At 45.1% G+C, this 22,916-nt stretch overlaps 1 protein-coding gene across 1 annotated transcript; it reads right to left on the minus strand.

Moving 5' to 3' along the window:
* Positions 1-559: 559 nt before the first annotated feature.
* Positions 560-21,936, minus strand: CHRNA4 (cholinergic receptor nicotinic alpha 4 subunit). Its single transcript, XM_017833159.1, has 6 exons — positions 21,395-21,936; positions 20,033-20,184; positions 16,392-16,436; positions 16,192-16,301; positions 6,071-7,451; positions 560-1,146 (listed from the first exon to the last, which is right to left on the minus strand). The coding sequence occupies exons 1-6, from the start codon at positions 21,453-21,455 to the stop codon at positions 1,021-1,023; spliced, it is 1,875 nt and encodes a 624-aa protein (XP_017688648.1). The 5' UTR covers positions 21,456-21,936; the 3' UTR covers positions 560-1,020.
* Positions 21,937-22,916: the final 980 nt, after the last annotated feature.

Here is a 22,916-nt window from a genome sequence, read left to right on the forward strand (position 1 = left end):
TGCTGCCTGTCCCTGCCTTCTTGTTGCAGGTCCCAAAGCAAGGACGAGGTGTGCAAAAAGATTGATTTAGCTTGGGTAGAGCTGGGAAGAGCACAGCTGCTGAGACAACAGGCCATGTTTAAGGCCTGTAATTTCTGCAAAGTGTCATCCTGAATTCCTGAGCCTGTGTGTCCTGTTCGGGGTTCCCCCTATTTCCTTATTATCCTAAAATCATCCTGGGCTTCTCTTAGGCTTCCCATTCTCTAAGTACCTTCCTCACCTATGCCACGGGTTTTACAGCTCAAGGTGACCCTCTGCTATTTTGCAGCTTGGATCCAGGGTATTTCCTTTGAAAGTACACTAAAGTGCTACAAACATGGTCCCAGTCTTAACTCCAAATCCTCCCTCCATTTGCATGGTCCTCACTCAGCTCTGATCCCCACAGCTTCTGAAGGTCATTGGCCAAAGTAAAATCTGTCAGTGTAAAAACTGCATCTGCTGTGCTAATGATCACTGTCGGTCCCAAGCAGTCATTTCAGCCTTTCCACCAGCTGACCACAGACCACATCCTCCACAGGTATCCCAAATCCAGAACTTTATTTATAAAATGACTCATACAGGGACACAGAGCCCTGAACCACTTCAGACTGACAGGGCAAAATCACTAGGTAGGGCACACCGAGACCTCTGAGGACGACTGGAGCTAATTGCCAGGGGCTGGTTTGGGGATGCAGAGCCCCTTTATGTGCTGCTTTAGGGACAAGCTCGTGTTCTTACATTGCTGAGTATATGCCAATGAATGCCACCATGCTATGGACAGACTTTAATAAGAACTTTTCCCCTAGATTAGATGGAGGAGATGAAAATGTCTTGGCAAAATGACGCGACCTCGGAAAGGATTCCCCGAGAGCTCTGGAGCAACTCAAGCGTGGACACACAGTGAATTATTCAAAGGGTTTCCTCCGTTTCTCTGTTCCTCTCCTTCCAGGTGAACTAAAATCCATAGAGTGGGATAATTCTTTCTTCCCTCTGGGCCTGTATTTAGATCATTCCTGCCAGCCACGGTGGGAGGAAGAGGCCAACAGTTCCCAGCAAACACACAATGATGAACATCCAGAGGAAGATCCTGTCAATGACCATTGCAACGTACTTCCAGTCTTCCTTCACCTGGGAACACAGAAAGGCCGATTATTAACATCTATTTGAGACCAAAACTTATGAAAACTATGAGTGTTTTGTTCCAAAAAAGGATATTGTTGTTTAATTCCAGAGATAGGAAGGGAAAGGTCTCACATTTAGTGGTCCTGTAAGATGGCAAAGATTAATCTATGAATTGTTGATGTGAGAGACAGATTCCCAGAAGGTCTGTGGGTGTGCATGTGCAATCACAAACCCTGTTCACAGATCCCCAGGGAGGACACACACTCGTGGATAATTAAGCTCCTCACTTGCACACTCACTATCCCCTTTCCCATGAGCAACAGCTGTAACTGGGTGTGTAAAAGAGGATGAGATTCAAGCTGGGGAGGGTGAGGGGTAAGAAACGAGTCGTTTCCCCATGCTCATAAACAGATTTGCTTACAGATTAATGAAGCCAACCTCTTTCTGCAAAGGGATTTAAAGCTTTGGGTGAGTAAGCAGTGAAAATGAACCAGCAAATAAAAGCAATGGTGTCCCTCATTCTCCTTTTTCTCCGTTTTTGCCTTGCTGTGGGAGGATTTTCCAGCAATTCCTCTCTGGGGAGGTCTAGTACTTATTAATACCATCAGGCGGAAATTGTAAATGGCTGTTTCATTAAGAAACCACATAATATGAAAACCTCTTTTATTACATTGCTGTTAATAATTTCTTTCCAAGGAAGGGGACTGATCAGATGGCAAAGTTTTATTTGATATGACTGTACCCATTAGAATTTCCTACAATTTCCCACTTGGTGATTAATAGACCCGAGGGCTGAAATTTGGCACGGCTGCCTTGCTCTTCAGGGAAAACATCTCAGCAGGAGCTCGCTCAAACCTCTTCAGTGGCTGTGAGTGCAGCAAGTCAGGAGTGTGGTGAAAGGAGAAGGAGGCAGAGCAAAGCCAAGGCTGCCAAAAATTCATTTTGTAGAAGGAAGCAATCCAAAGATCAGTGAAATGCCATTTTGAGCAGATGATGCTTCCACAGGTACAGTGGCATTACTGAGCTCCTTGGCTCAGTAAGCAGCTTTGTGAACTGGGAAATGAGGCAGCACTGGAGACCAAATCATATTTCCTCTGAACAAAGCATTTTCAATTTCAGGAGCACCTGAACGTTGCCAAAAGTGTAAGAATCAGTTAAATATTTTCACGCAATGGATAGATTTATTCCCTATAAAACCAGCACCGAGTTAAGCCAGCCTTTATTACTGAATAGGTAGAGGAAACAAACAGAGGTTCATCCTGTGCCTTGTCACCTTCTTGGGGAAAATCTTATTATTTTATGATTGCACAGCCCTCAGTACAACCATCTATAATTAGAGTAAAAGAAATAGTGACCACTGAACCCAAAAGTAGTTATGTCATCCCTAGGATACAGTCTCAGTCAATAACTCCCCTTTGCTGCACCTATTTTCTGATCTGTCCATCACTTGCTGAGGGTTGGAGTGAGTTTCTGATGCTTAAAATTCCTCTTGAGAAGGGCAGCTAAGTAAGCTCTGGATTACTGTATGTATGTGTTTAGTGTCTCATGACATAACCAATGTGTAAGGAAAATCTGAAATGTACCATCTGAAGTCCAACTGGAAAGCTGGATTGAGTTAATAGTGCCCCATTCTGGCAAAATAAGCTTTTTTGGATATTCAGGCTAGTAAAAGTGCTAGATCATGCCAAGAAAAGAAACTAGATGATTTTCTCTTTGAGAAAAGAAGGGGGAAATGGGAGAAGAGGAACAACTTGAAAATTTGACAGAAATTTGCTTTCAAATCTAATGGTGTATGCAGAAATACTCAGCCCATCTTGAAAATGATGGCTGGGAGTGCATTAGATGAGTTTGTAAAATCAATATCCAGCTTCAGACCGAGAGCACAGAGGGTGAAATTGCAAATTATGGAGAGATAATGAAAAAAAAAGGAGGAGGAAGAAAAAAAATGATCTGGATTTTGTGTTTTGTGCTCTGCCAGCACTGTAGCGTTTCCCTGTGGTCCAGCACCTCACGTGGGGCAGGATCTGCAGACGTCCCTCTGACATCTCTGCAGCTGCCAACATCTGCCACCACAAGTCCTGAGCTGCATTTTGATTAGTTTTTAAGAAGCTCACTCAAAACTATTTTCAGAAAAGAATCAGGGGCAACTGATTCCCCCCCCCTCAAATTTCCAAAAAGTCAGGGAATCTGCAGCTCTTTCCCGGTCCAGCTCCTCACAGGTCTGAGCCCCAGGATTTAAGTGGAGGATTGAGGTGACTTGGTGGCATCTGATCCCCAGGATCTGGAGTCTGCAACACAGATTAGAGCAGTCCCAGGTGGTTTTATTGTACTTTGTTAAAAATAAACCAGTGAGATTATCCTCTGTCTCCTCCCCTTCAGCTTTATTCCTTCCCATTTTATTTTTAAGCTGTCTTCAAAATCTTCATATTACAGTATTCCACAGACACACACAGCCACGGACAGCAAGGCTTCCCAGATGGTGCTGTTGGTGTCTGGTTATTTTGGCTCGTGTTTGACATCCAACTCGTTTTGCTTTTCAGTCTGTAATTAATTTCTAATGGCATTTCCATCATTTGCCGGGACAATTCCGCCTTGCGTTTTCCCCAGTGTCCCACTGTGCCTGTATTGTTTGCAGATATCTTTTTGTAACAAACAACTGCCTCTTGCATTTCCCATTTTGTCTTCGCTGAAGCACTTAATTAAATGAGCTATTTACTTTTAATTTAGAAGCGCTGCCCCTGTGGCAATGGAGCTTTAGAAAAAAAACTTCAAAAGAAGCTCTGTTCTTGTTCTGGGAAGGTGCATGTCTGTGGAAATATTGCCCATGAGACAGCAAGCTGTGTCTCAGCAGTTTTATCAGAGACGCCTCCTGATAGATTTATGGAAGACTTCCATGAAGAAATGCCACAATTTGATTTTATGATGAAAGCAAACTCCCGAGTACTGATTTTTTCCCCAATAAATTCTCATTTTATTCGATGAGTTCTGCTCCTCACAGTATATTTCAATTCCAGAAAACTGTTTTTCCCTCTTCTTTTTCATTTACACCTGGAAAAAAAAAATGTGCCTTTCCACTTGATATCTCTTGGATCCAGAAAGAGAAAATAGTATAGCCTCAGACTGAGGTCAGCATTATTCCCCCAGATCTGAAAACCCAAGCTCTGCCTACTGTGCCAACAACAACTGTTGTGCAAAAGCAGCAAAAGGTCACCCCCAGGAACACCAGTGCTCCAGACTCCCCAAGAGGAGCCCACAGACCTGCCCACAGCTCATTGCTGGATGATTTCTTGGTGCCTTTGCTCACAGGCTGGCAGGAGGTTGGGTCAGAGACCAAAGGCTCAACAGTGCTCCTTTTCTTCTGTTTTTGTGCTTTTTAGTGCTCTAAATTGCTTTTCCTCAGGATAATCATTTCAAGAGGGAAGAGTAGCAGAAGAAAATTCATGGCTTTTGAAGACTGTTTTCATTTTAAAGAATTAAAAGGAAGGAACTCGAGATGTTAATTGACTCAGTTCTTGATGATACCAACCAGCTCAGCAGAGAGAATCAGTTGAAATGGGAAGTATTATTGGTGTAATATTCTTTCATTTGCACCATGGGGAAAAGAGTGAGTTAAACTCAGCTGCCATCCCTGGGTTTACTTGTGGTTATTGCCAGAGGGAGAGAGCAGAGTTTAATTCCTGCACTCCTAATGTGCTTGTGAAGTGCTCTAGCCTGGCAAAGAGTTTTGGGCTGTCAACTAATAAAGATGAGGATTCGCAGCCCATCTCTGCCACAGATTTGTTCTGTGACCTTGAACAGGTCACTTCATCTCTGTATTTTGGCTGTCAGTCCTCAACATGAGGAATAAACAGTTATTTCCTCAAAGGGATGTTGTGAAGTGAAATACATTAAAGAACAGAAGCCTTTAACTATGGTATCAAAGAGGACAGTAGTATTCAGCATTTTGTTGCTGCTTCTAAGTGCTCAGTGCTGTGAAAAGTGCAAATAAAAGACACTTTTCATGCCCAGGAAGTCTTGTATAAAAGCACTGTGACTTGCACTGATTCTGAATGTTGAGAAATTTAAACTGTAGGCACAGCTAAGAAGTAACTTTTGCTTATGGATCTGTCTAGAAAAAGCTAGGTAAGACTTTCCATTAATAACATGACTAATTTCAGGTTATCTTGTGCCTTCCTTCATTATGGCCATCATTTCTAGCACACTGCATCCATAGTATTGCAGGAAAGAGCTACAGGAGGTGTGAAAGAATGTGGCATTTGTTATGTGCATCACTATCTCCGTTGAAAGAGATTCTTTCAGCCTCTATTTCCTTCCTCTATTTGTAGCCATATTTACCCTCACAGAGTAAGCGTGGAATCTGTCTGTCCACCCACCTCCCTGCACAGAACCAACTGCTCCAGTGGAAGTCCACTAATGAGGAATCACACCCTGCAATATCCCCATGCTACTACGTGCTTCCCACAACCACAACCTGTTTGGGGAATTCGCTTTCCTCGGCTCCATAGTCAAAGTCAAGGCTTAATAAAAAACAGAGACTGTGAGTTCCCTGTCTGGCAGAGGCTTCTCTGTAAAGAATAAGTCTCTCTTCCCACCAGATGATTGCGTTTTGGGTCTCTTTCACAATCTTACCTGCTTCCTCCCTACCTAACAACAACTTTATTCCTATTTTCTGCTGGAGAATCCATTATCCTAGAGCAGCCCTGAGCACAGTCTGGTTGTGCTGCCCTCTTGGCCCTCATGCCTGCCAAGACCCCAAGGACGTCTCCAGCTGTGTCTGCAGTGGCCAATGAGTCCAAAAGCCACAATATCAGGGATGGCTGAGCCTACATCAGCACTTACATGCTCTGTATAGCCTTAACGTTTGGTGGGGCTTCCCTAGCAGATAATTTTTGGGTTGCTAAAGGAGAGCAGGCTAAGTTGGCATACTTACTGAGAAATCAGCATCCTCTGCTCGCAGGTGATCTGCAATGTAGTGAACCCCTTCCACTGCCAGCTTCAGGGCTGGGGACATCAGCACAAGGTGTTGCTCTTTGGCGCCGTGAATCTTGCTCCCCTGGGCTGGTGTGCCAGCTGCCTCCCCCTTTTTGCATTTACACTTGCACTGAGGGGGCTTGTGCTGGGGCTGCTCCTCGTTTAGGTGGCACCGCTGGGATGCTGGAGAGCCAGTGGATTGGCCATTGGTCTGGGAAGAGTCCTCCTGCAGGTAGCAGTACTGGATGCTCCGGGACCTGCAGCGGATACTCCCCTCCTCTGCTTTGTTGGGACTGTACATCTGCTGAACGCTCAGTGATCTGCCTTTCAAGACAGAGGTGGCCTGGGTGTCACTCAGTGGGTGGCATGAGGGTTGTGGAGATGAGCAGGTCACCTGTACAGGCTCTGGGTGCAGCATGGAGTACTGCCCAGAAGGTGACTTGCAGATAGGCTGAGGCTTGGCTGGGTCCTCGAGGTGGGCACAGAAGGAAGATGTGGGTGAAGGCTCATTACTCTGGGGGCTGGGGGAAGATGAGGTAGTGAAGTTGGGTTCCACGTCGATCTCGGACCAAAGCCTCGGCGCGTTGGTTATTTTGTGCATGGATTCAATGAGCTTCTTGCAATTGTCTTTCACTGTGGAGGGGCGTTTCATGAAAAGGATACGCGGGACTACGTCAAGGAAGACCCTCCTTACCCAGTCAGGCATCGTGTGGGTACGTGGGGAACGATGGTGCACGTTGAGCACAAAGACAGTGATGATGATAGACAGGGTAACAAATATCATGGTGAAGAGAAGATACTCCCCAATCAGAGGGATGACCAAGGAGGTAGATGGGATGATCTCTGTGATGAGCAGCAGGAACACAGTCAGAGACAGCAGCACGGAGATGCACAAGGTTATCTTCTCTCCACACTCGGAGGGCAGGTAGAAGACCAGGACAGTCAGGCAGGAGATCAGCAGGCAGGGGATGATCAGATTGATGGTGTAGAACAGCGGCAGCCTCCGGATAATGAAGGAGTAAGTTATATCAGGGTAGATCTCCGTGCAGCATTCATATTTCTTGCTGTTGTAATTGCCCACGGCGTTGATGATGACCCATTCCCCGCTCTCCCAGTAGTCCAGCTGGTCCACATGACTGTGCATGCTCACCAAGTCTATCTTGGCTTTGTCATAGGTCCAGGAGCCAAACTTCATGGTGCAGTTTTGCTGGTCAAAGGGGAAGAAGGTGACATCGATGCTGCAGGAGCTCTTATATATAGCAGGTGGCATCCATTTAATTCTCCCATCATAGAAGAGGTGAGCCTTGGTCAGGTGGGTGACTGCAAAGTCACCGTCAGCACTGGGGAGAGATGGAAGATCAAAAAAGACTGAGACTTCTCTAGGACGTGTCAACTTTGCTAAAGAAATAAGATATTTAGTGCCTGGCTTCCAAAAATACACTGAGAGAGATTCAAGAAGCACATTGTGTGCAAACACTGGATCCATCTGCTCCGTCCAGTGGATTGTGAACTCTGTTGGCTTATACAAGCCCTGAATTTCCATGCAGTGTCAGCCTTTACCTGGCATAAGTCAGTTCTTTGAGGTGATTGTGCACAAGTTTTAAGTGCCCTGGAATGGGCTGAGTTTGCTTTAGAGGGCTGGGAGGAAGCACTCTCAGGTAGTGTAGCTGTGAGCTCTGCAGAATTAATTGTGACAGCTGCTAAAAATGAAACAATGTTGGGTAATCGTTCGGTCTCTTACATGAAAACCAGCAAGAGCATCCTATTAATAGGAATAATGAAAGTCAATCTCTTGATTTCCCAGTCAGGAAGAGAACTGTCTTTTATGGTGTCTTCTTACAGGGACTCTCAGTCGGGTTCTGTGTGGCAGTACAGGATAAATAGATAACAGCCCAGGATTTTGTATCAGAAAGCCATTTTCCAGGCTTTTGGAGGAAGAAGTCGAGTCACAAACAGCAGCTCTGCCAGACAAAGGGGAAGCTGAGCAGGGGAAGAGAGCTTCTGCTAAAAACTTGAGATGAATTATTCAGGCTGATACAGACAGAAAGCTCTCTGCTCCTGCCCAGCCCTTCCTGCAGGAGCTGGCCCAGCCTGCAGCTGTTTTCCCAGCAGTTGGCAAAATCCCTTGGCCCTGCTCTGCTGCTTCAGTGCCCAGATGTCCCCTGACAGCAGCCATACAGTGACAGGGTGTGCAGGGGTCTCACCTCTGCTACCTCTCACCAGTAGCAAGATGAACAACATAGGAATGATCTGGCAGGATCAGTTCCTTAAGCTGCAGAATGCAGAGGAACTTCCCTAAATTCATTTCTTTAGGAGAACACCAATTCATTCATATGCAAAAGGGTGAAAAAGGACTTTTTGACATTTCATACAATCAGACAATGATGGAATTATTCGGGTTGGAAAGGACCTTAAATACCATATGGTTTCAACTCCCTGTCATGGGCAGGGACACCTTCCACTAGACCAGGTTGCTCCAAACCCCATCAGCTCGGCCTGGAACACTTCCAGGTATGGGTAATCAAAATTTCTCTGAGCAAACTGTTCCAGTGCATCATAGCTTGCATCACAGCTTGCATCACATATTCCTTCTTGCTCTGTGAAACATCCTAAAAATGAGCCTGGTGTAGTATGGCTCATTTTGGGAAATAGTGGCAGGGTCTGGCCCTCACTGAGCTGCTTGGTCAACGTGGTATCTTGGCAGAGGTAGAACATGCCCCCAGTCCCCATGATCACAGCCCAGACCTCTTTCTCTTGAGATAGTTTTCTAGGTTGGTTGAATTAATGGAAAAAAATGAACTCAACATTCGTGTGTGGTTTTACTAAACTCTTCTTTGTTTCTCTAATGGAAAGTCTTTGTGCTTTGTGGCAGATTTTACAAAAACAAAAGGACACAAGAGGACCTAGTGCTTTTTTTATCTCTAAACTGGATTATTTCTGAAGATCGAAAATGCCTTTTATTTTTATTTTTTTTTAAAGGAAAGCAAAAACTATGTATAAACCCAGATTGTCTCAAAGGGATTAAGGGAAAAGCAGCACCGTGAGTTACTCCAAAGCAAATAAACCTGAGAAATACCATTGTACAATCCACCCAGCTCCTTTCTTACCTCTTCTTTCCTAAATTTAATTTACACCCTGAGAACATGTGCTTCGGATGAAAACCACCTCTTTTTCTTTCTTTTTTTCCTCCTGGGTTTTGCCTGCACTGTAAAGCCAGATTGAGACATGAAACATGCACAGCAAGTGACAGTCCAGAGTTTGCTCTTCTCAGTGGTTTTCTTTCTAAATCTCTGTAGGAATATGGAATCCAATTCTGCATTTAATGATATCTCTGAGGCATGATTAAATCGCTCATTAATAGAACAATGTTTATAATTGGATCTTATTACAGAAAAGGGATTATGAGCATCCACTAGTGGTTCACTTCTCAGGTAGAACAATGTGTAAGTGGCTGGGGAAACAACAGAGGTGTGCATTTTTCCTTGGCAAACTGTTGGAAAAGGGCACGAAACTCTTCTTAAAAGGTCACCCAGGAATCATATTAATTCATGTAACTGTGTTTTAGTCCCCTTGCCTGGCAGTTTTGCAGCCTCTGTTTGACCAGCCACATACCTCTTCTGCAAGTGTAGATGGAACTAGTGTGGTGCTGCAGATTTGTATGTCAATTATTTCTGTAAATATTCTGCATGTTTGAAGAGGAATGTATTTGTTTATTGCTTGCCTAAAAAACCCAGCCTCATCCTGGGTCCTCTTTGGCTCACAAGTTATTACAAATTACACTGGTACTGCCTTCCAGGCTGGGTCTTGCCTGCATTGCCAAGGCAGGAGTGAAACCAGCAGCAGAACAGCTTCTTAGATTTAGTCAGCTATTGACTTTTAGGAGCCATAAAACACCTCGGGATGCTCCTGCTTCACCAACCTAACAGGGCTGTGAAGTATTTCCTAACTCTACTGGGTGTGTTTGAACTTCTCATTGCAGTTCAACGCAGAGGAATTTGTAAGCAGGGTAAATTAGCCGTGCTGTGTACATAGACTGTATTCCAGCCAGCTATGTCATGCAAAGGCAGTGTTCTCAGTTATCTTAATCCTTCATGCATGTATATATTTGTGCCTCCTTCCCCAAGCTTACCACCCACATAGGACCTTCAAACATATGTTTACTGGACTGGAAGCTACTCCTGCTGGCACCCTGCCGGTGAGGGGGAACCTGCAGAGATGCTCTCATCCCGGGTGCGAGCCCAGAGAGATGCTTTCATCCTGGGTGAGACTTTCATTCTGCTTCTCCCCACATGAGAGAGGGAGAAAACAGGGTCACCTGGCTGTTGACAGTCTTCCAAAGTCTTTTCTCAGTCTCCTCCAGGGTATAAAGGTGAGACAAGCAACTGCAAACAGAGTCTGCAGTTACGAGACTGGGGAAACCCTGTTTCCTTGGGGACAGCTTTGCTGTGGGAAGACCCATTCCTGTGCCGACAGCCCTGGCTGCAAATGTGAATATTTCCTTAGGCAGGAAGGTGGGAGACCTGATATAGCGGGACAGAGAAAATCTGAAGCCATTCCTTTATAGCAGGAGCACATTTTCATCTCGTTCAGTCGAGGCCACTCTGTTGTGACAGTTGTCATGAAAAACCATTTGGAAGAAGGCATGAGTGCAAGGTAAACATCACAAGATCTGGAGAACTAAGATAGTCAGGCTCTCCTGATTACTCTGACCTGACAGCTTTAAAAATATAATAAAGTACTGGAGCTCTCACATTTTTGTGCCAAATACAACACTGCACAGCAAGAAAGGAAGTTGCTTATTTTTCTCCCAAGGAAAAAGCTGTGCTGTGTGCTGCAGCCTTTGATTTCTCATTTTGAGAATAAAGGCTGCTCTCCTAAATCTCCTAAGTTTATAAGGGTTCAAGGATGGCATTGTTTTACTGGCAGCCATCATCCATGTTTCATTAAAAAGCTCTGTTAATGGAGAATTTTTCTTTTTTGTGTGTGTGTCAGTTTCTATTTTCCTGTAGTTGGGAGATACATCATCTCACAAAATTAAACGTTTTCAGAATGCATGTAAATGAGGCACACATTTATTTTAATTTCTGATGATAAAATTTAAATCCAAACAGAGCTTTAAAAGCCTGAAAATTAGCAATATACACATATGGGTAAAGTAGAATATCCTCATTTAAAGCATTTTTCATCAACCAGCAGCAGCCAAGAAAAATTGTGGTTTTAAGACCCCTGTAAAGAATGTACTCAGCACCCTTTCTGTACACACTGAAGAGACACTTCTGTAATATTCTGATTAAAATTATCTCCAAAGGCAAGCCAGAAAACGTTGTTTTAAACAATTGTTTTCTGCTACCAAAGTTATAACTACAAATGCACAGGTTGGAAGGGACTTCTGGAATTGTCTTGTTCAAGCTCTCTGCCCAAAGCAGGATCAGCTACAAGAGGATCAGGATCTCATCCGGTTGGGTTTTAAATATATCCAAGGTCTTGGCAAATTGGATAAAAAACATTTTGGGTTCACAGATGGAAGTGTCTGTCACTGATGTTACTTCTTTGGGTCACATCCCAGCTTTTGCTTGCTTTAGATATTTAGAAACTGGTGATAACCAATACTTTGATTGTCCCTCAGCAAAATAGGCATCTGTCTCAGAAACGGCTGTGCTACACCCATGGAACGAGCACAAGTCTCTCAGAAGGCTCCAACAGTGCTGAATTGGTGCATTTTGCTCCAATTCTTCCCTTTGCCAAAGATCCTTGTCAGCACTTTGAAGGCAAAACTCCAGCTCTGTCCTCAGCATAGTGGTAGGAGAAGCCCTTGGATGGGAACACAGCAACAGCCCAGGAGAGAGATCCCTGCTATAGATTTCTTTGCATCAGTTCCTGTATTACTGGATAGTGCTTGGCAGAAAACCTCAAAGCATCTAAAGATATAATCCCTCTCCAGAATTACAGTCACTGGAACTCCCAGAAGAATCAGGGAAGCTGAAGTGTGAAGTAGTGATTTTTGGCCTATTGTAAGTGAAGTACAATCTGGTGCACAATGATGAGATCTGTGCCAGCACACAGGAAGAAAAATGTCAAGAATGTTTCCAATATTTTAAAGGTTAGACTGGGGCATCTTTTGGTATTTCTCCTCCAAAGAGCTTTGGATGAGTCATGAAACCAGCGTTACTCCAGAAATAAAACTGGTTGCAAACATCACAGAATAGTTCAAAAGAACAAGCTGCTGCAGTACAATTCAAAAGGACTCTTTGCTTTCTCATGGTTTTCAAAAGCTGCCTGCCAGATGGTCATCTAACCCAGCCCAGTAATCCTTTGTGTCCATTTTACCACTGGGTGAATTCCTCAAGATATTTCCTACTCCTAATTACAGAAATTTGTGTTTGATTTCCCTTCACGTCAGATCTTTTATTTTATTTTATTTTACTTTTTGTGACTGTGGAGTCTAAGGCAGGGATTATTTTCTGGAACAGTTAACACCAGAAAATACTGAGGACTTTAGAATTCTCAACGTTCCCAGGTTTTACAATCAGGCTAGAGAGAAGACAAATGCTATGATGCTACCACAAATATACAGTGGAAAAACAGGCAGTGAAGCTCACATTTCAAGTTCCCTGCCCATCCATTAATCTCAAGGACATGTCTTGCATTTTCCTGGGCAGCCTTTAGCAGCTGGAGCACCTGGATGCAAACCTGCACTTTCAGGGGTTTCTGCTCTGGAGCTCCTATGTTGCACAGTGGCCAAGGGACTCAAACACTGGTAAAGAAGCAAAAAAAAAAAAAAAATGCAGCCCCAAGAGCTTATTGCCTTTTTAGAGAAAATTATATATATTTTTTTTTTTACTTCAAATATGTTAAAAAAAAATAAAACGTTCTTCAAATCCATTAATGAATGGGAAAATAAATCAATGCAGAGGATTAGATAATTCATTTATAAATGATTTGGTGGTGCCTGAAGAGCCTTTACAACCTTAGATAAGGAACAGCCAGTTTTCTTGGCAAAGAGGAGGCTTTGTTACTTCACCATGAACTCATATTCTTCTGTTATGCATATGTTATGTCACATCTAGCAGAAACTATTTACAGAGTCTTGAAACTTGTCTCATCAAGCCTGAAAATTCAACAGCATATTAATTTCCCTGTAGGATATTAATTTGGTTTTAGATTCCTTATGAGTGTTGACAACTACATATACTCTCTAGGCCAAACCAACTGAGTTTACTGATTTAATTTGGGCCTCTGGAGTGGGTAAATGGAGGGTTTTCAACAATAATGAGCCAAGATATGAGAATAACCTCACCGCAAGGGGTTAGGTTTCCTTAACGATGTAAATCTGAAATCAGTTTAAATTCTACCATTTATATATATATAACACAAAATAAAAACAGAAGGGGCATTTGTATAATCTCCTGCCCAGAATGTCTCTTTTCCAAAGGATTCCACCCCAAACAGAAATACCATACTTCTGGTGGCAAGCATTAATTAGGTCATGTTAAAAGGCCTGAAGAGTGCAAAAGGCCAACGTGGCCACTTGCTCTCCTCCACCAAAGTTCCTTTGCACGTTCTCTTACTCTTAGAGACCCAGAATTCCGTGCACCTATGTTAAATTCCCTCTAAACTATATATGCACGTAAAATATAAGATGGAATCCTTGTTAGCATCACCCAGGAGCAGTCACTATCATTTCTATGCCCACTAGGAGAAGCCCTGGCTGGTAATGCAGCTGGTGAGCTGCTGTGCAGAAGAGCCTCACCTTGGTGTCCCATCATGCTACAGGTTTTGCCTTGCATGTATTGTCCTGCAATCCCTAAAAAATGTGAAACCTGACACAGCAGTGCAACTAAGATATTGACTGCAGCTCCAGATGTGTTTGGTAGGAAGTTAGGTAGAAGAGAGAAGTACATCCCAGGGCAGAAAACAGTTCACATAAGGCTGTACGAAAGAGCACAGGGAAATAAAGCTGTAAAGAGGTATAGAATTAATGGAAAACCATTACTGACTGGCTAATGGATGGTGTCTACAGCCATGTTTAATTCATGGATAAAGGAACCAATTAAAAATGCATGATAGACTCATGACAACCAACAGAGGAAGGCATGATTATTAATGATAAGTATGGATGAAGGGAGAGAAGCAGCTTGGATTTGGGTAGCTGGGGCACTAGAACTCCCCTTTGTGGCAGCGGGTCCCCAGTACAGTTAGATTTGCTACCTGCCCAACCTCCTGCAAGTCAGAGCAATGAGGTGGGCAAGGTTGAAAGGCTTGTGCCCCAGGAGAGGGAAAGAAGGACGTTCTGGAGTAGCTGCTGTGACTCCAGGGCTCCCGGGAGTCCCTGATGATGCTCAAGTGACAGTGAATTAGAACAGAGCAGAGGGGCAGAGCGTGTAGGGGGTACCCAGCTTGGAGGTCTGAGTGCCCATGGACCTCTGGGGGATGCCTTCAGCATGAAGTCCCAAAATGCCCAAAACACAAAAGGATACCAAGGTCTCCTTCTGGAGGCCTCACCATCCCTGGGAGCATTCAAGGCCAGGCTGGATGGGGCTTGGAGCATCCTGGTCTAGTGGAAGAGGTCCCTGTTCATGGCAGGGGGTTGGAATTAGGTGATTTTTAAGATCTCTTTCAGCTCAAACCATTCTAGGATTCTATGATTCTTCATTTCTAGGCCCCTCCTTGCATGGCCCATGCTCATCAGCTGTGATGAGCCTGGTGAGCCAAGGGAGCAGAAGCAGAGATGACACATCAGGCTCTTGGGCACCATCCAGCAAATGAATGGTTTGAAGCACAAAGGGCCCATGGAGATTTGTGCCATGCTATTTCCTTTGGCACCATGGTCCACCACAACAACCACCAGAAGCTCCAGAAATAATAATTCTTGCCAATGTCATTAATTAAGCAGTGAGAATGACAAGGACATTCAATTTTTTTTTCCAGTGGAAGCTGTGAACACCTTTCTTGGCTGCAGTGTGAGGCATTTGTAATACAATATTCATGCTCAGAGTGTGTCCCTGTAAGGCAGGAAGGTCCAAGTGCCTATGAATTAGTCATTTCCATTGGGCTAATCTCTGAAAGGCGCTGAGTGGGGATACAGTGGTTTCCAAGAGGTTTGCAATCACTCCACACCACTGAGGATCAGAAACGAGCTAATGGGAAAGATAACAGTTCCTGTAGTCTCCAGAGCTCAAAATTCCCTGGGCAGATTCCTGCTTCAGCCATTTATTTATTTTTTTTTTTAAACAGAAGCAAAATCGTATCAAGCTAGAACCAGGCAACTGTTTATTAAAAACAAGCCTGGCTGCTGCTGTGAGTGTTTTCTCTGAGTGTAAGCCACATACTAAGATGTTTTTGTTTGATGCCTGCAGCGTTTTTGCTGGAGCCTGTGCTGGGGTGGGAAATTGGTATATCCAACATCCTAGGAGACTGGAGAGCTGTGGTACAATAAGCCTAGGAGAAAACAGTCTTGACACTTGGGCAATCTTTCTAAGAATATCAACAGGCTCCAAAGGAAAGAAAGAAAACCATCACCTGCTCCCTAAGAAGTGTCCATACAAGAGAGAGGTTCCAACCATCTGAGATGAGGAACAAATACCTGTTTCATTCTAGAATGAATCATTCTAGGAATCATTCTAGAATGGTATTTGGCTGACCTGACACTGCTATTTGTAGACACACAAGCCTGACACGTTTCAGCATATTTTCCTTATTTAAGCCCATCCTCAGTAATTGGCTTTTCCAGTTGATGGTGATGAATTAGGGGAGAGCTCCTGGGTGAAATGAAATCTAAGAGGACTGAAAGCTCAAATCCAGCTCAATTGTGCATCTGACATGTGAAGAGAAAACAATACCTGGCATCCCCCAACAAAACTCGCTGCCCAGAGAAAGGATCATTAGGAGAGCAAAGCCCTTGCAATGAATGTCATTCACATCATTTAAGGCACGTCTGGGACAGATATTATAGAATCTGCGTGAAATCCAACCACAAAGGACAAAATTAAAGAGGAGTAATTGCAAGAAGCATTTTAACACCACGAACAGAGAAAATTTGCGAGGATGGGTTTGCCCTCTGGCCACGGTGCCCACACTCACTTGTTGTAAAGGACAATATCTGGCCTCCAGATGAGCTCCGAGGGGATTCGGATGGATGTGACATTTTCGTATTCTTGGGGGTCCCAGCGCAGCTTGTAGTCGTGCCACTCCTGCCAAAAATGAGGCGGTTACAAAGCTGTGAGAGTTCAGTCGCAAAACTGAAATGGAACACGGAAAAATACGTATTTGGTCGCACCCACCTGCTTCACCCACACGTTCGTGGTCATCATTTGATTTTTCTCATCCTGAAATGCAAGATCAGATATTGGTTACGGAAGCAGACGAAGCAGCCCGAAGGACTCATTAAATTTCTCTTAATTGTACATCATTTCTGTAATTACAGATCACCTCTGCAATAAATGTAAGTTCCATCCTGGAAATAAAAAGCAGATGTTTCTGTCATTTGACATGGGACAGGGCACAGCTGCCTGATACCACCGAACAGCTGAGCCTGCACCTAAGCAATCCTGTGAGCAGATGGACTGGAATTTGTTGGGAAGGATTTGTGCTGATGGATTCAGCCCAGGACAATGATGCCAGGTAGAGGAGAAACCTCCACAGCCTGGCTTTGACCTGTGCACTGAAGGAAGGGAGTTCTGGATATATACACCCTTGCTCACACGTGTGGTGGATTACAATGCTCAGCTTCATCTGCAAGTGGTGTTCAGTGCTTCTCCTGTGAAATGTTACCCATGAACACAGCTCTGGAAACCAGAAGCTCAGCAGCGTTTTTCCTTTTACCAAATAGATGAAGGAGAGCATATGGATTGGGTTTTCTGAATAAATCCAAGCTGCTCTGCTGACATGGAACACTTGGACAGCCTGGTGTATTCCCATTCTGCCAACAGGTAGATTTTTTTCCTGACTCTAACTAGAAATAGTATGGAAAGGTATGACTGTACATATATATATTTAAAAAATATAGGGCAGATATAATGCTGGTAGCACTGTAGTAGAGTTAATTACTGCTTGCTGCTTGCCTTTTGTGTTTGTTACAACATTTCTGTAAGTAACTGAGATGACTTACCCAGGGTAGAGCCCAGTGCTGCTCTGATGGAAGTGTCACACCAGAGCTCAGAGCTTATTTGTGTGTTTATTTCTTTTCTCTCCTTCTTTGGTTGGCATCAAACCCAGCTGAATTGGCAGGGCTCATTTGGAAGCAAACTGCTCATCATTAACCTTGCTCTTGTGGCAGTACAGGATTGATTGTGAACATTAAGTACCAGGAGGTTTGGGAGGAGCTGTGCCTCCTCCTTCCTGAGCCCCCTCACTGCTGTGGTGCACCAAGTGTAAAACCTGATCAGAGATACTCTCCTCGGGGGTTAGGAACCAGAGTGACATGGAGGAAGGAGAAACACAAAAACCACTCCACTGAGCAACAAAGGAAGACAAAATATCCAGCTACTTCCTTGGGTGCTGTCTGGAGATGAGGAATGCCACTGGAGGAGGCTGCACACCCTGGACTAGACCGATCCTTGAACATCTTCTTCTCTTACCACTTTGCAGTTCAAGCACCGGAGGGTCTCCACCACAGCCTCAGTCTCTCAGGTGCTGTCCTTTTTTGACATTTTTCTCTCTGGAACCACCCTTGGTGGAAGTTCCTGCCCATCACACCTGAGTCTCTGCCATCCTGCTGATCTGAGTGCAGCATGACTCCAGTCCCATGGGTTTATCTCAGGAGGGGGGTTTGCAATGTGCTGATGACCAAGTGCCACCAGCACAGCTGTCTGCTCCTCACAGAGCCAGCCTGGAGAACAGCAGTGACTCTGCAGCCATGGGGGTGTTGCACTGCCTGGCCCCTTTTCTCAAGGTGAACACAGTACATGAGGTCCTGCAGAGAAACAGGCTTAGGAATCCAAGTGTGCCTCTCAGTGGCTGCTCCTGGGCACATGCTTGATCCCTCACCACTTATTTGTGGGCTCAGAAAACCCTCAGCACGCCAGGGTGAGGTAAGGACATGCAGGGATGTCAAGTTCCCCATTGATTTCTGTTCCCCTGCCCCCAGCTTTTGTCAGCAGGAGCTGGGGTTTGAATACAGCTCTGATTTCTCTTTCAGACTCCTTGTCTTTGGGAGCTGAACGTTGGGTCTAACAATTGCAGCAGGGTTTGCACCAAAACTGTCACTGTCGGGAAGGGAGAGACACAGCTGAAGTGCCGCAGTGGTGGCAGGGGTGTCACCAGTCCCAGCCACACAGACTGGGGCAGGAGGGGCTGAGACTTCTCCTCCAGCCATGCCCACAGGCCTCAGCACAGATCTGCCTGTGAGTTGCACTTCTAACCACTGACATGATTTTAAGAAGATTAATTCTTCTTAAGTAAACTGGGAAGCCACTATGGAGCAGGTGTATCGATCCCCCCCTTCCACAATTCAGCAGCTGCATAATGGAAAATCTCTTTCATGCTTCCACAGTCACTAATGTCTCATCTTTAGTCTTATCAATTATTCAGATGAGAACTGTACCACTTCAACATTAGCAAATGCAAACAGCCCTGGATCCCTCAGGCTGATGTAAGAGCGAGGAGGGGAATGGAAGACCATTTCTGTGCTGCAAAGCTGAACGTTGATGGCTTCTGCCCAAGGAGATGCAACTCACCAGCAACTGGTGTCTTTGATTCCCCACCTCCTGCAACACCTTGGCTCTGTGTCCGTTGCATCTCAAAACTGTGATCTCAAAATATGTCATGGTGTGGAGAGCCATCTGTTATGATTGTCCCACAGAAGTAATGTCTTGAAGTCGCATTATATTTTCCTTTACTGTAGAAATCACAGAATGGTTTGTGCTGGATGAGACTTTAAAACTCATCTCATTCTACCCCCTGCCATGAGCAGGCACACCTTCCACTAGACCAAGTTGCTCCAAGCCCTGTCTAACCTGACCTTGAACACTTCCAGGGATGGGGCATTATCACTTCTGTTGTTCTGCCACATCAATACAGTAAAAAATGTCAGGGAGCCTCCTCCTCTGAAAAATAAGGGGGTTGGACTAGATGACCTTTAAAGGTCCCTTCCAACCCAAACTGTTCTGTGATTCTCTGAAAGACAGGCTGAACTTGCTCAAGAAACGTGCAGGTGCCCAAACACGCTGTCCTGGGAAGTGCCAGGTGCAAACAGAGACAGGAAGGAGAAGCATGAGGGAGCAAGATCTGCACAGGCTGTAAAGCCTGTGACTGTGCCTGACATCTGCAGCCCTGCAGGGATGTCCTGTGGATCCAACACTTGACCTCAACATACTGTGACAGAATAATCCCTTAAATACCATTTCAGTGCACATCAGTCTGCTTGCAGACCACGTCATTCTGTACAGAGCACATGCAGTTTGCACACGTGTAAATTCTATTTGAGCAAACACTCAGAAACAATTTTCTCGTTAATATCTGCCAGATTAGCTAAAAGCCCTCAAAACTTTAATTTGCAGAAAGTTCTTCAGCAAGGTCTCTTCCCAAGGTACGCAAAGCGCTGTTCCTATTAGCTGGTGTAAATTAGTAATTATGGCTCAAATTCCAAGTGAGGTATTTAATCTTCTCCTTAGCCAGAATTCTCTGGCATTTATGCCAATTGCTCCTCTGCTCTGCTGTAATCAGTCCCATGGGGTTTGATAGGGAAATTAGGATATAGTAAATGAAGAATGAAGGATCCACTTTGATGACCAGCTACTCACATGAGTCATGCCTTCTTTCAGCAGAGCTGGCTGCACAATCACTATTCTCTGCTGAGAGCAAAGTCTTCCCAACCCAAGTCTGGATCAGCCAGTAAAACCCACATGCACCAGGAGCCTCTCCCCAAGCCCCAGCCTGGCTACTCTGGGCCTCTTGTCACACAAAACCAAGGGGTTGTACTCACCACGTCGATGAGCTGGGCGATGGACAAGCCAAAGCGGACAATGACCACGTCCGAAATGTTGGCCACGGGACGGGACCACTTGTTGTAACCAGAGAAGAGTTTCTTCAGGAGCCGCTCCTCCGCGTGGGCTCGGGTCTCCACATGGCCGAAGGCTGCGGGGAAGGAACGGGGCACAGCAGCATAAAACACCTGCAGCTCCAAGGGCTGGCACAGCTGGAGCCTTCTCTGGGGGGGAAACTGTGGCAAACCCCAGCAACGGGCACATGGGGACACATGATATCACCCGGGTGACTTGACATCCTGCTATACATCTCCGTGTATTTCTCGCTCTGTTCACCCACAGTGGCCAATTCCTAAGGTTGGGTTTCTATTGCAGAGCAGGACTGGTCTGAACACAGCATGGCCACCAATAATACCACATTTGGAAAACACTACATGGGCCATTCTTCCCTGAATCTAATTTTTATGGTCACTTTATGGCAAGTTTCTAGCGCTGAAGTCTGCAAGCAGGAAAGAGTGATACTAGAAGGGCAAGCCTAAAAGGAAAAAGCAGCCTCTTGCTGGGAGATAGGGGGGTTGGATCATATTTATACATTAAAACTGGCACCAAATGCATCATAAAAAAAAACCCAACAGACTGAAATTCAGCTCTTTAACCTTCATAGCTGTAATTTCATAAAAACTAAGGGGGAAGGAGGAGGACAGGGGAGAGCACAGGTTGGATAACAAGACTGCAGTTTTTCTCAGGCACAACTTTAAAAGTTGGAGGCTGCAAGGAGCAGCCCTGACCCTGCACGTAGGCTACAGGAACTGTCGGAGGTGCCTGTTGGTTATTAAAAATTGAAGCCACGTTTCACGCAGGGGCTGTCGGAGGAGCTGCGCTCCTGTGCCGGCTGTAGCAGACAGCGGGGAGAGGGAGCCGGGGGCTCTCCCCACGTCCCTCGTGGAATATGGCTTCTACTTAGTCTTTAGCTGCCCTGGATTATACAAAGGGAAGCATTAGCTGAGCGCTGGCTGTGCTCTCCGCAGCCGGGGCTGTAGCCTCGAGACACATTAACACACTTTACCCAGGAAAGAAAAACCCTGGCAAGAAGCAGGACGTTGAGCCCCTGCCTGGGTTCTCCCTCCTGCCCCCTTTCCACCGCGGCTTTAACCCTTTCAGACAAGGAGCAGAAAATAAAGGCAAAGCATTGCTCAGCAGAGGCTGGTGTTCAGGGGACCAGAAATGATGGGGCAGGAGGATGGAGGAGTCAGGGAAATTCCTTGTTGACAGGGACTGGTCTCCACAGCGTGTCTTTGAGAAGGATAAGGGAGAAAAGAGCTACAGAGCAGAGCAGGGGAGAAAAGCTTTCTCAAACTTACCAGGAAAAATGCTGGCACACAGCAGGAGGAGGAGATTTCCTTTAGGCACAAGAAATCCCATCGTGGAGCAGAGCTCTAGTACGCAGAGTCTCCCGTCAGGGCAACTTTTCCACTCTGAGTCTCTGGATCCTCCAGGTTCATTCCCCTAAACTCCTTTCACTCTCTCTCCCTCAGGGAAGGGATAACAGCTGGTGCTTTGGTTTTTTTCCTTTTCTCTTCTGAGAGATTTCCAGCTCTTGCTCCTGGAAAGATGCTCTTTCCTGGGACACTGATGCTCATACACTCACAAGTGATGCGTAGGGGCTGCAGAGAGCTCCTGTAAAGAGTCCGGAATGCCCAACCTCCCTGGGCTCTCCTGCTGCTCCTCTCCCCTTTCCTACGGGGCGCTTTGACTGCTCTCTTTATTTGTTGCTGCTGCTGCTGCTGCTGCTGCTGCTGCTGCTGCTTTCAGCCTTCCCCCAGCCCTTCGGGCAGCCTGTGCTCGGATTTTGATGCTGATGGGCCACTGATGCCTCTGAAGCAGAGAGTGAGCACAGTATGTTTGTATATTTAATGTAGTTAGACCTGCCCACCTCCTGCTTAGGAGGAGGAGGAGGAGAGAAGCCCTGCGTTCCAGCAAACAGGCTGCAGGGAGGAAAACTTTTAACAGGAGAAATAAAGGGGGGGATACACAGAGCCCAGCTGCAGCCAGAGGTGGAGGATACGGGGCCAGCTGGGATCATTATAGCACCGGAAGCCCAAACAGTCTTTAATTAACGAAAGCTGTCTCTTTAATCTTGTCCAACTGCTTTTCAAAATCACTCCAGTGTAATTAGACTGAGATATTTCTGGCTTGGGCACGTATCTTTGCTGTCGGTATTTACCGGGGTGATGAACCTGCCCATGAGAACAGGGCTCTGCTGTGCTTGGTGCTGTACAAACAAGTAGTACAAATACAAATATTAGTCTCTGCCCCACGGGCAATATTGCAAATCAAAGGTGAGACTGAGATAAGGTCACTTGAATTTATCTATATGCTTGAATATACCTTAAATATATCATAAAAAAACTCTGTTGAAGTCTTGAAAATTTTGTGGAGAAAAGGATAATTCCTTGTGCTAGCAAGAAATGATTACTCTAGCCCTTCATCTCGCATCCCTGATTCCTTGCATGGGAGACATGGAATAGAGCTCTGCCCATTTCAGTTTAAAACTAGCTTTGATATTAACACAATTACTTCCACACGGATAGCAAATGGATTTAATTTTCAGGCACGGGTAGTGTTGCCAGCTGCAAAATTAATCAAAGTCTGTTCTAATAGTATTAGCTACATATTTTATGTATAATAATTTCCCTACTCCCAAAGCATCTCAAATATCTTCCAATATAATAAATTGCTTGCTGCAAATGGGGAGGATTACAGTCACAAGAGAAATTAGGTCTGTAGTGAGATTATAAATAACATCAGTGTAGTACCAAACTCAACTTGTCTTGTTTTTCTTATCTCATCTCTTCCTCAGCAATTGTCAGCCTTTCCAGTGAC

This window comes from Lepidothrix coronata, unplaced genomic scaffold (assembly GCF_001604755.1).
Source record: "Lepidothrix coronata isolate B3197 unplaced genomic scaffold, Lepidothrix_coronata-1.0 Scaffold212, whole genome shotgun sequence".
NCBI classification, from domain to species: domain Eukaryota; kingdom Metazoa; phylum Chordata; class Aves; order Passeriformes; family Pipridae; genus Lepidothrix; species Lepidothrix coronata.

What these genes read in the sequence shown, in the direction of transcription:
- CHRNA4 (XM_017833159.1), bottom strand. Translation starts at nt 21,455, where the DNA reads ATGGGATTTCTTGTGCCTAAAGGAAATCTCCTCCTCCTGCTGTGTGCC. An exon ending in GTGTGCCAGCATTTTTCCTG is followed by an intron (nt 20,185 to 21,394) that starts GTAAGTTTGAGA and finishes CCTTCCCCGCAG; the next exon opens with CCTTCGGCCATGTGGAGACC. An exon ending in CGAACGTGTGGGTGAAGCAG is followed by an intron (nt 16,302 to 16,391) that starts GTGGGTGCGACC and finishes CATTTTTGGCAG; the next exon opens with GAGTGGCACGACTACAAGCT.